At 47.8% G+C, this 12,587-nt stretch overlaps 1 protein-coding gene across 6 annotated transcripts in view; it reads right to left on the bottom strand.

Moving 5' to 3' along the window:
- TJP3 (tight junction protein 3) overlaps nt 1-12,587 on the bottom strand; it is a 57,630-nt gene that overhangs the window by 3,856 nt on the left and 41,187 nt on the right. For 5 of the 6 annotated variants that reach the window (XM_053372297.1, XM_053372293.1, XM_053372292.1 and 2 more), the window contains 2 exons: nt 11,892-12,203; nt 1,950-2,207 (listed from right to left, as the gene is read on the bottom strand). In XM_053372297.1, the coding sequence (XP_053228272.1) occupies nt 1,950-2,207; nt 11,892-12,203 (570 nt within the window). Of the gene's footprint in view, nt 1-1,949; nt 2,208-8,080; nt 9,313-11,891; nt 12,204-12,587 lie in introns of those variants that run through there. The other variant, XM_053372296.1, reaches the window with a different exon arrangement.

Here is a 12,587-nt window from a genome sequence, read left to right as displayed (position 1 = left end):
CTTATTCACATCTGAAGGGAGGGCGTTCCACAGGATGGGCGCCACCACCGAGAAGGCCCTCTGCCTGGTTCCCTGTAACCTCACTTCTCGCAATGAGGGAACCGGCAGAAGGCCCTCAGAGCTGGACCTCAGTGTCTGGGCAGAACGATGGGGGTGGAGACGCTCCTTCAGGTATACTGGACCGAGGCCGTTTAGGGCTTTCAAGGTCAGCACCAACACTTTGAATTGTGCTCGGAAACGTACTGGGAACCAATGTAGGTTTTCCAGGACCGGTGCTATATGGTCTCCACTCCCAGTCCCCAGTCTAGCTGCCGCATTCTGGATTAATAGCAGTTTCTGGGTCACCTTCAAAGGTAGCCCCACGTAGAGCGCATTGCAGTAGTCCAAGCGGAGATAACTAGAGCATGCACCACTCTGGCAAGACAGTCCGCAGGCAGGTAGGGTCTCATCCTGCGTACCAGATGGTTTGAATTTATATACTGCCCTATACCTGGGGGTATAGGTTCACAGAATAAAACCAAGATATAAAACCACAAAATACCGTATTTTTCACTCTATAGGACGCACCGGACAATAGGACGCACCTTGTTTTAGAGGGGGGAGAAGAAGAAAAAAAATTCTCCCCCTCTCTGCCCAGCGCCCCTTCAGCAAAGTGGCAGGAGGCGCTGCGCAGAGAGGGGGAGAATTTCCCCCCTCTTGTTTCCCCCCTCTAAAACAAGGTGCCGTTTAGGGTGCGTTCAGTCGCCTTCAGGCGGCTAGCTTGGAAGCCTGCAGAGCGAGAGGGGTCGGTGCGCACTGACCCCTCTCGCTCTCCAGGCTTCAGGTTCCTTTCGACCTGCTCTTTGGGGCTGGCGGGGGGAAGCCCACCTCCAGCCCCAAAGAGCAGGTCGGGGAGCAGCGGAAAGGCGCGCAGTCGAGAGGCTCCTGCCATAGCCACGCGTCACGTCTCCAGCCGGGAGAAGGTCGCGGGGCAATGGCTTCTTCGCTCCATAGGACGCACACACATTTCCCCTTCATTTTTGAAGGGGAAAAAGTGCGTCCTATAGAGCGAAAAAAACGGTACCTAATAAAAACGAAAACAGCAACCCAATACCCCTCCCCATGAAAAACCCCAACACATTTTAAAAGGGCAGAGGATGTAAATCGGATCAGCCAAAGGGCTGGTTGGAAAGGAACATTTTTGCCTGGCGCCTAAAGGTGTGTAATGAAGGTGCCAGGCAAACGTCCCTGGGGAGAGCGTTCCACAGACGGGGAGCCACTACAGAGAAGGCCCCGTTCTTGTGTTGCCACCCTCCGGACCTCTTGAGGAGGAGGCACATGAAGGAGGGCCTCAGAAGATGATCTCAGGGTCCGGGTAGGTTCACATGGAAAGAGGCGTTTGTTGAGGCATTGCGGTCCTGAGCCGTTTAAGGCTTTATGGGTCAAAACCAGCACTTTGAACTGGGCCCGGAAACTAATTGGTAGCCAGTGCAGGCGGACTGCTACAGTAACACCCCCATCACATGGGCTGCCCAGCAATGCAGCAGAACAGGGATCGGGTTGGAGTAGATGACCCCTAGGAACCCATTTGGGGACTCCTTACCTGCTTAACTAGGGACGCGGGTGGCGCTGTGGGTTAAACCACAGAGCCTAGGGCTTGCCGATCAGAAGGTCAGCGGTTCGAATCCCCGCAATGACGGGGTGAGCTCCCGTTGCTCGGTCCCTGCTCCTGCCAACCTAGCAGTTCTAAAGCACGTCAAAGTGCAAGTAGATCAATAGGTACCACTCCGGCAGGAAGGTAAACGGCGTTTCCGTGCGCTGCTCTGGTTCGCCAGAAGTGGCTTAGTCCTGCTGGCCACATGACCCGGAAGCTGTACGCCGGCTCCCTCGGCTAGTAAAGCGAGATGAGCGCCGCAACCCCAGAGTCGGCCACAACTGGACCTAATGGTCAGGGGTCCCTTTACCCTTACCTGCTTAACTGGGTAAGCCAAAGCAGCTGCTACTCTCTCGCTGAGGTCCTGATCCGTGGTTTGCTCGGTGGGTTCCGAGGAGCGAGCCAGGGCCGGCTCCTGATAGGATTCATCCAGCTCCTGGTCAGTGTACGTTTCGCCTTCTGCGTCTGTCTCATCATAGTCACTGTTGGCTCGGCTATCGCAGGTCAAGTAGCCCGGGCTGGTGGGAGAGGGCTGGTTCAGCAGGTCCAAGCCTTCCTCGGCTGGAATATCCACCTGGGCGGAAAAGGGAGGCAGGTGAGTTTATTTTAACCTAACCTGCGTATCACGCACCGTATTTTTCGCTCTATAAGACGCACCAGACCACAAGACGCACCTAGTTTTTGGAAGAGAAAAACAAGAAAAAAAATTCTGAATCTCAGAAGCCAGAACAGCAAGAGGGATCGCTGCGCAGCGAAAGCAGCAATCCCTCTTGCTGTTCTGGCTTCTGGGATAGCTGCGCAGCCTGCATTCGCTCCATAAGATGCACACACATTTCCCCTTACTTTTTAGGAGGGGAAAAGTGAGTCTTATAGAGCAGAAAATTATGGTAATGATTAAAAAAACAAACAAACCTCACAGCCTTTTACACAAAATATAAATTTACTCGTGTGTCACTCTGGAATTCTAATAGCCCGCCCCCAAGCTGGTCTGTTTTTAAAAACCACAGCGCTTAAAAACACAGGTAGCTTCTGAGGTCAGTTGTTAAAATATGGGCAGTTTCGAAAGCGGTGTTAGGGGAACTCGCAGTTTGGGTGAATTAGGCCGGAACGATCACTTACAGTTTCTGCAGAGACTTTATTTACGCAGGAACGGATTCCTCTCGGCCGGAACTATTAAAGGATGAGCAGAGACGAAAGGTTTTGCCTCTCAACACGTTGGGAGAGAACAACTAAACGGATCTGTGACTGTGCGACGGGATTTAGCCGAGGCAGAGAGGCTACGAAACAATTTCTAGACAAAACAGCACCTTTGCAGGGTTCAAGGCAACACACGCATTAGCCAGAAGTCCAGAAGAAGGAAAGATATTTTGCTTTTCTGCAATACCACCCGCCTTCTCAAATAGTTTTGCATTCTCAGGCGAGGCAGTGGCAATTTGCAGACAGCTCAGACCGTCAGCCAACGATGCCATTTTGCTGCACGTCCTTCAGAAGGAGATAACTTTACGCCGTTGTGTTTAGTCTTTGGGTTTATCTTCTCAGGCTATGACAGCCTCCATGGTCCTCAGAGAGCTTAGCTGCTGCTGTTTCCACGACCTTCTGGTCTTTGTCTTTGGCGATCCCTCGTAGCCGAGTAAGATTGTCTTCCCCAAACACGGTTTTAACAGTGAGTCCGTAAGTGACTGTGGAGGCCAATTCTGGATCCCCACGTCCTTCCACAGTGGGGACATTGGTTTCCGGGCGGGAGTTGATCCCGGTGAGGGTTTGCCAAGCGTGCCTTCCTCTTAGCACGTCTCTCCCTTGTGTCCTGAGTTCGAGTGTCTTCAAAGCCCATGACACCTTTGGTAAAGGCTGTTCTCCAACTGGAGCGCTCGCAAGCCAGTGTTTCCCAATTGCTGGTGTTTATACTACTTTTGCTTGAGACATTCTTTAAACCTCTTTTGTTGACCACCGGCATTACGCTTTCCATTTTAAGTTCGAAATAGAGTGGTTGCTTTGGAAGACGATCATCAGGCATCCGCACAACATGACCGGTCCAACGAAGTTGATGTAGAAGAATCATCGCTTTGACATTGGTGATCTTTGCTTCTTCCAGTACACTGGCATTAGTTCGCCTGTCTTCCCAAGTGATGTGTAATATATTTTTCGGAGATACCGTTGATGGAATCTATAGAGGAGTTGGAGATGGCGTTCATACGTGGCCCACGTTTCACAAGCATACAATAAGGGTGGTAGTGCAATAGCTTTGTAAACGAGCATTTTGGTTTCCCTGCGAATGTCCCGGTCCTCAAACACTCTGCACTTCAATTGGGAGAAAGCCGTACTCGAAGAGTTCAAGCGATGCTGGATTTCGGCATCAATGTTGGCCCTTGTGGAAAGATAACTGCCTAGGTAGGAGAAGTTTCCAAGGCCACGCAGTGGTTGAAAAAGCCATTGTGTTTCTCGGCTGGCAGAGATTGCAATAAGGGATTTAGCGTTCGCAGAAGACAGCGAAATGGAGGATTGCTTCTTGTATGGCCAGCTGATCATGCCTTGACGAAAATGAAACAGGTAACCACTGGTAGATTTCCTTTCTGTGGCATCTCTCGCCCATTGGGTATCAGCGTAACCAAACCAGAGCTTGCTTGTCAGCTAGAAGATGAAGTTGAAGAGACACCTTTTAGGTGTGCATGAGTTGCTGGACAGAACGTCAAATCAGCTCGAATAGGGAACTCAACCGTTTTGCATAGGACGCTAACAGACAGGCCCATTGCCTTTCTGTATTGCTTCTTATTAGGGACACGGGTGGCGCTGTGGGTTAAACCACAGAGCCTAGGACTTGCCGATCAGAAGGTCGGAGGTTCGAATCCCCCCGCAACGGGGTGAGCTCCCGTTGCTCGGTCCCTGCTCCTGCCCACCTAGCAGTTCGAAAGCATGTCAAAGTGCAAGTAGATAAATAGGTACCGCTCCGGCGGGAAGGTAAACGGCGTTTCAGTGCGCTGCTCTGGTTCTCCAGAAGAGGCTTAGTCCTGCTGGCCACATGACCTGGAAGGTGTTTGCCGGCTCCCTCGGCCAGTAAAGCGAGATGAGCGCCGCAACCCCAGAGTCGGCCACGACTGGACCTAATGGTCAGGGGTCCCTTTACCTTTTATTGCTTCTTATTGGGTAAAGGCACAGAAGAGCCAATATTTTTCCAGAACACCAAGAGCATCTCAAAAACCTTGGCTTCCGACATTCAAAAACACACACACACACCAAAAAAGCAAGCAATTTTTCCGTTTTCTGCGACTGGTTAAGAAGAAAAATTGTCAAGAGTCTTAATGCTCGATTTGTGTTCCAAGAAATAAGGTCTTGTGAGGTTGGCAAGGTCTTTGAATTGCCGAGAGAGCTTGTGAAGAACAGAGTTAGCATCTTCATCTTGGTCCTAGCAGGCCACTAGATCACCATAAATGACCAGGTAGGTCCACCTGAAATCTCGAAGCTTGGGAGTTCAAACAGGGATCGCCTTTGCTTTGAGAAAACACTTCCATGAGTCCAGACATTGTTGATTTCCCTTTCCAAGCTCCAGCAAGCTTGCTCAAGACCACAGGTGCTTTTTGCAAAGCTCGCAGACAGGATCAGGGTCATTTGGCTCTTGAAAAGCAGGTTGGCTCCTGCAGAGATCCTCTTTGAGATAATACAAAAAGGCTGGTTTTTTAATTTCCTGGCACTTTTGTGCTTTGCAACGGGTGCCAAGGTCTCGCCAAACCTTTGCGAAGTCTGAGTGTGGTGTAGTGGTTAAGAGGGGTAGTCTCGTAATCTGGGGAACCGTGTTCGCGTCTTCTCCTCCACCTGCAGCTGCTGGGTGACCTTGGGCCAGTCACACTTCCCCGAAGTCTCTCAGCCCCACTCACCTCACAGAGTGTTTGTTGTGGAGGAGGAAGGGAAAGGAGAATGTGAGCCGCTTTGAGACTCCTGAAGGGGAGTGATAAAGCAGGATATCAAATCCAAACTCTTCTTCTTTGTATCTGTGAATTCATCATTATGCTGAAATCGCTTGCATCCACCAAAACCTTGACTCTGCTGTGATAGCAGATGAATCTCACGGGGTGTCTGGAACACAGTCTACTCCTGTTGTGTTGGGTGAGTTTCAGCTGGTAAGGCTAGAGGTTGTGGACGCTCGGATCGGTCAGGGCGACCAGTTGTGGTCTAGACGCCTGCCCCTCTTGGCTGATAAAAACCATCAGGGAGGGAACAGCTGGCTGGGCCAGGGAGGTGATCAACGCCTCTTTACGATAAGGGGTGGTCCCTGCCTGTTTGAAGTAGGCTGTTGTAAACCCACTCCTTAACAAACCTTCCCTGGATTCGAGAAAACCGAAACTACCGGCTACTTGCTAATCTCCCTTTCCTGGAACACGTTGGTGACTAATATATACACCATAATTACCAAAATGATTATGCATTCTTTGTCAATCTTCTCAGAAAAATACAAGAGACTTGCGAACTACCCAACCTGAGATGAACTTATAATGTCTGGTTTCAATGGGTAGTTTGCAAGTCCCTGTGGCTTTGCGTAAGGTTTTGTATTTTTCTCAGAAGATTGATAAAGAATGCATAATCATTTTGGCACCGTATTTTTCGCTCCATAAGATGCACCAGACCACAAGACGCACCTAGTTTTTGGAGGAGGAAAAGAAGAAGAAAAAAATTCTGAATCTCAGAAGCCAGAACAGCAAGAGGGATCGCTGCGCAGCGAAAGCAGCAATCCCTCTTGCTGTTCTGGCTTCTGGGATAGCTGCGCAGCCTGCATTCGCTCCGTAAGACGCACACACATTTCCCCTTACTTTTTAGGAGGGAAAAAGTGAGTCTTACAGAGCAAAAAATACGGTAATTGTGTGTAGATTAGTCGCCAACGTGTTGCATGAGTCGGACTACTTCCATCAACTGCACAGGTTGCAGTTTTCCAGAATCTCCCTTTCCTGGGCAAGGTTCTGGAGCAAGTGGTCGCAGGCCAGGTCCGGGCGCTTTTGGAAGAAACTGCTTTTCTGGATCCACTTCAGTCGGGGATTTGGCCCAGAAACTGCTTTGGTCGCCCTGTGTGATGAGCTCTGTCAAGAGAGACAAGGGAAACATGTTCCTGTTAATTCTTCCCGACCTCTCGGCGCCTTTCGATACCATTGGCCATAGTATCCTTCTGGAGCGAGTCTCCGAACTAGCGGTGGGTGGTACCGCTTTGCAGTGGTTCTGGTTGTTCTTGGCTGGTTGTTCCCGGAGGGTGTTACTTGGGGAATGAGTTTGGGAATGATCTTCGCTGGACGCACTTGAGAAAATATTGGCCTTTCCGTTCAGGAATGTTGCTGTACGACTCATTAATAGGCAAGATGTTAAATTGTTTTTCTATGCAACAACAGCGGCAAGAATATTGTTAGCCCAGAAATGGAAACAAGAAGAAATTGCGACGAAAGAAGAACGGCAGACGAAATTAATGGACTATTAAGAATTGGACAAAATGACAGGAAGGATTCAAAACCTGCGGGACCAGAGATTTACGGAAGATTGGAAGAAGTATATGAATTATTTGAAGAGCAACTGTGATCAACAAATTACGCTAGAAGTTTTGTAAGGAGAAATATACGAAGTGTTACAAAGCAGAAAAAGAGAGAGATGTTGGTTATGAGTTTGAAATGTAATAGGGAAGATAAGAAATGCATACTGAGAGATTAGATTGGAAAGTTTTCAGACAGGATTGATGGAAGTCAAAAATTTGAATAAGGTGTGAAAGTATGTTTAATTACTCTTGAAAATGATATGTTAAAAAAACTAATAAAAATTATATACACACACACACACACACACACACACACACACACAGTGGTACCTCGGGTTACATACGCTTCAGGTTACATACGCTTCAGGTTACAGACTCCGCTAACCCAGAAATAGTGCTTCGGGTTAAGAACTTTGCTTCAGGATGAGAACAGAAATAGTGCTCCGGCAGTGCAGCCGCAGCAGGAGGCCCCATTAGCTAAAGTGGTGCTTCAGGTTAAGAACAGTTTCGGGTTAAGTACAGACCTCCAGAACGAATTAAGTACTTAACCCGAGGTACCACTGTATATATTATATATAGGAAAGTTACTGTTCCCATCGGCAAAGTAAATCCGGTCTTTGTAGTTTGGATCAAGCGGTGCAACGAAGATGTGTCACTTCTAGAATCATAGAACTGTCAAGTTGGAAGGGACCACAGGGGCTCATCCAGCCCACCTCTCCACCTGCAGAAATCTTTCACCCAACTTGTCCTATGATTGCTCGCACCAGAATCAACATACCAGGTAGCTTTCAAGCTTGCACCCCAGACTGCTAATATTCCCTTAGATGTCCCATTTCCCCATGACGAAAAGACGTTCTTTGCTCTTTCCTGGACAAGCGTCTGTTCTGCGTTCCTCCCCAGTAACTCTCTTAATCCTGTGACGCTCTTCAACCTGTTTGGAAAAGACTCAAATCTGCTTCTGGTTGGGTCTCCAGGACATTTTATCAGTGGAGCAAAGGATTGGCGTAAACAGCATAACACGGAAACCGCCGCACGGTTGTCCTCAAGATCACCGCCGACTTTTCTCAGTCGCCGAAGAATTTCTAGGGCGGCACTCAGGCGAGTTTGCAAGTCTCCATCCTGTTTCAGCCTAATTGAATACGGTTTCCCCAATCCTCTGGTGTGTATTATCAGTGAATCTTCCAGCGAAAGACAATGACTTTTGCTTCCCTGCCCTTCGTTATCCGACTGCGCAAAATCAGCAGTTGGCTAGGAGATTCTCTATCTTGAACATCCATCGTTGAAAAATCTGCTCCTTCAACTTGAGGATTACTGCTCTTGCCTAAATTACAGCCATTGTTCATATCTCTGCAAGTTCCAGTTCTCAGCAATGCAAAATTTCCCCTTCTGCTTTCAAATACCCTTTGGGGAGAGGCACACCTAGGATTTTTGCTTTTGCAGATTCCTTGCAACCGGCTCTTTCTTCCTAGTCCAGTCCACCCAGCCTTACTCTTCACTTCTCTTGAAATCCACTCCCCTTCTCGCTGGCTTTCTCGCTGGAATGGGAAGGCTTTTGGAAAGGAAACTTTGGGAAAATCCGTTTGGGGTTCCAAACAAACGCCTGGGCCCATAACCTGTTAGAAGTGCTTGCTGCTTGGGTCAATAAGATTTATTTGATCACTTACAGTTTCTGGAGTTCAGAGGCTTTATTCATGAAGCAACTATTTATGGGATGAGTAAAGATGAAAGAGGCAAAGATCTTGTCTCAACACGTTGGGAGAGAACAAGAATATGACTCAGAACCGGTGATGTTTAGATCGCCCTCATGTAGTTTAAAGCAACTCATGCATTAACTAGAAGCTCAGAAGAAGGAAATGTATTTGCTTTTCTCCAACAAAAATCAGGGCGGTTTCGAAAGGTTCAGTTCACCATCTTGATTCAAAATAACCCCCCGTTTTATCCAAATATAGAGAAAAACCAGTTCCCTGGTCTCAGGAATGATTGTGCAAAATCAGGATAAAACCAGGCATCCAAATATAGATGAAATCAGCTCCTGATCTCAGGAGCTGTCATGCAAAGTTTGGTGACGATATTCTAAAAGGTGTTCAAATCCAGAGCGACTGGGCAGCCGTCCAAATTGCACAGAAGATACATTAAAATTATCAGTTAAAAGCCAGAAGTTAAAAACCAAGCGGACCTAAAAAATAATAAATTCAAAACATCAATAAAATCAGCTGTTCAAAATATACATTACAAGGAGAATTTACCTATTAAAATGCATGACAACTTGGGTATAAGTTGTTGCAGATCAGCAAACAGGCACTTACTGATTTTGTTCCGTTTGAAATGTGCTTCTTGTAAAATACCTCGAAGCAATTTCACAACGAGAAACATCAGCGATAAAAACAATTATAACGTTTTGTTAAAAACCCAATCAAAACCAGTTTCACCTGTAAGATGATTGAGGGCAGAGAAGAGAAATATCTAAGAAATCAGGAAGTTTTCTGCATGTGTTCATGCTAGATGGAAGTTATTGCCCGTAAGCTTAAAAGGTTTCCTGGAGAGGGTTGCAAACTTCCTGGTTCTTTTTTAAAAACACAACCCCAAGATCGGTCCAATGAAAAAGAGAGAGTAAGAAAACATTATTACAGAGAGACACCAGATGGCAAAAAACAGCTCAAAAAATGCAAATAATTGGAAGCCCATTCTTGAATGATGCACAATGCTAAAAATAAATGAATATTATTAATTGGTATGATGGTTATTAATCGGAAGCCAACCGTTCTTTGAAAATGCTAGCGTGCAGCATGTTGTGTGCTGAAAGGAAATTATAGCCGTACCTTGGCTCCCAAACAATCGAAAACCAGAAGCGACTGTTCCGTTTTTCAAACATCCGACGGGGCTTCCGCAGCTTCTGATTGGCTGCAGGAGCTTCCTGCAGCCAATCGGAAGCCACGCTTTGGTTTTCTAATGTTTTGGAAGTCGAACGGACTTCCGGAACGGATTCTGTTTGACTTCTGAGGTACGACTGTATATGAAAACGATGTACCGGTGGTGTTTGATTCCTAGGAAGTTAGCAAAAATGTATAGAACCAGCAGAAATACCTGCCGGAAAGGTAAAAAGAAGGTACCTTTTATCATGTGTGGTGGACGTGTGAGGTAATAAAAAACATTCTGGGAGATGACATATAATGGGGGAGGGGAGTGTTTAAAATAACTTTTGTTTAAAAAAAACAAGGGCTTTTTTAATTAGGAATTATAGGTACCGAGATTCGAAAGGACGAGAAAAGACAACAGCCGCAAAATTAAATGGAAAGCTCAGGAACCAAGAGGACCAGAACTTTTAAAAAGAATGGGGGGGGGGAATTATAATTTGTTTAGGAGATCATTGTAAGCAGATGAAAACACCAGCAGGATTTTGAATCTCCCTTGCAAGGTAACAAAGACTATGGACAATTTGGACGGATAAAAAATGTGGATAACGGATTGATATGCTGTTGTAAATATTGAAATTAGGACCCGTGGAGGGGGGGAGAGTCTTGAGATTCAGAACAATCTCTTTATATGGACTTTTAATTGATTTTGCTATAAGTTTATATTTTTGTAACGGCTTGGCTCTCCCACAGAAGCGAGACACTGGCAGTAATTATCTCAGGTTTATTGCTCAAACACATAAATCACTCCTCAGTGTCTGACTACAAGTTTGCAGTTGCCTGAGTCTAAACTCTGCCCCTTCCCCTTCTTCCAACAGGGAAAAAAACCCCTTTCGATTCCACTCTTTTCCTCTCCTCTCACTGACCTTTTCGAGTTTTTGGGGTAGCTATTCCTGGCCTGGCAAATAGAAGGGGAAGAAATGGAGGCAGTGAGAGATTTTACTTTCTTGGGTTCCATGATCACTGCAGATGGTGACAGCAGTCATGAAATTAAAAGACGCCTGCTTCTTGGGAGAAAAGCAATGACAAACCAAAACAGCATCTTAAAAAGCAGAGGCATCACCTTGCCAACAAAGGTCCGTATAGTCAAAGCTATGGTTTTCCCAGCAGTGATGTATGGAAGTGAGAGCTGGACCATAAAGAAGGCTGATCGCCAAAGAATGGATGCTTTTGAATTCTGGTGCTGGAGGAGACTCTTGAGAGTCCCATGGACTGCAAGAAGATCCAACCTCTCCATTCTGAAGGAAATCAGCCCTGAGTGCTCACAGGAAGGACAGATCGTGCAGCTGAGGCTCCAAGATTTTGGCCACCTCAGGAGAAGAGAAGACTCCCTGGAAAAGACCCTGATGCTGGGAAAGATGGAGGGCACAAGGAGAAGGGGACGACGGAGGACGAGATGGTGGGACAGTGTTCTCAAAGCGGCCAACATGAGTTTGACCAAACTGGGAGGCAGTGGAAGACAGGAGGGCCTGGCGTGCTCTGGTCCAGGGGGTCACGAAGAGGCGGACACGACTAAACAACAACAACAATTCCTGGCCTCTCCCCTTCCGTCTCTGAGCTAAGATTGGTATTTTGTGGATCTTTGCTATCTGCTGCCTGCTCTCTGTTCTCTGAAGCGATGCCACTCGGCTGCCTCTCCTCCCTCTCACATTCCAGCTCACATTTCAGTCTCCTTATCTCTCTTTGCCTGCTTTCATTCCCAGCCTCTCTCAGCTCCGGAACGAAGCTGACATTTTTAAAAATCAAATGAAAAATATTTCATTAAAAAAGAGAAAACGCCAGCGTGGCACAACCGCAGCGCAAGACGTGAGATCCAGGTTCCGATACCCCAGACAGCACCAACCTGCTCCTCTGTCGTCCATACGGGTCGGGCTTGCTGCACCCGGATGATGTCCTTGAGGCTCTGGTACCAGCTGTTGGAGCCGCCAGCCAAGCTGATGGTGGCCGTGAAGATGTGGCTCCAGTCCTTCCGCATCTTGCCAGCCTGGGCGTAGAGGCGCCGCGAGCTTTTCTTGGATTCTGGGGCCAGCCACTGGCGCATGGCTTTGACGCCCTGGCGGCTGTCCGGCTCGCAGAAGACCACGATGGGGAAGTACTGGACGTAGTTGAGCCTCTCCACAGCTGCCGGGGTGATGTCCAGAAGGGCGTGTTTATCCTGGGAGACAGGAAAGCGACAGATGAGGCCATCAATCGTGCATCCAGGGCGGCTATCTATCTGAAACCAGGTGTGCAGCCTGGCGGGCATTTTGGACTCACAGCTGTCCATGGAGGCGCAGGTCAGTTCTGTGTCCAGGGCAGCTGTTTCCCACCTCCATCTGGTACACAGGATGAGACCCTGCCTGCCTGTGCATTGTCTCTCCAGAGTGGTACATGCTCCGGTTATCTCCCACTTGGACTACTGCAATGCGCTCTTTGCAATGCGTGGGGCTGCCTTTGAAGGTGACCCGGAAACTACAACTAATCCAGAATGCGGCAGCTGGACTGGGGACTGGGAGCGGCCGCCGAGACCACATAACACCGGTCCTGAAAGACCTACACT

This window comes from Podarcis raffonei, chromosome 18, assembly GCF_027172205.1.
Source record: "Podarcis raffonei isolate rPodRaf1 chromosome 18, rPodRaf1.pri, whole genome shotgun sequence".
NCBI lineage: Eukaryota > Metazoa > Chordata > Lepidosauria > Squamata > Lacertidae > Podarcis > Podarcis raffonei.
Note: the sequence above shows the minus strand (reverse complement) of the source record. Positions and strands in the feature narration are given on the sequence as shown.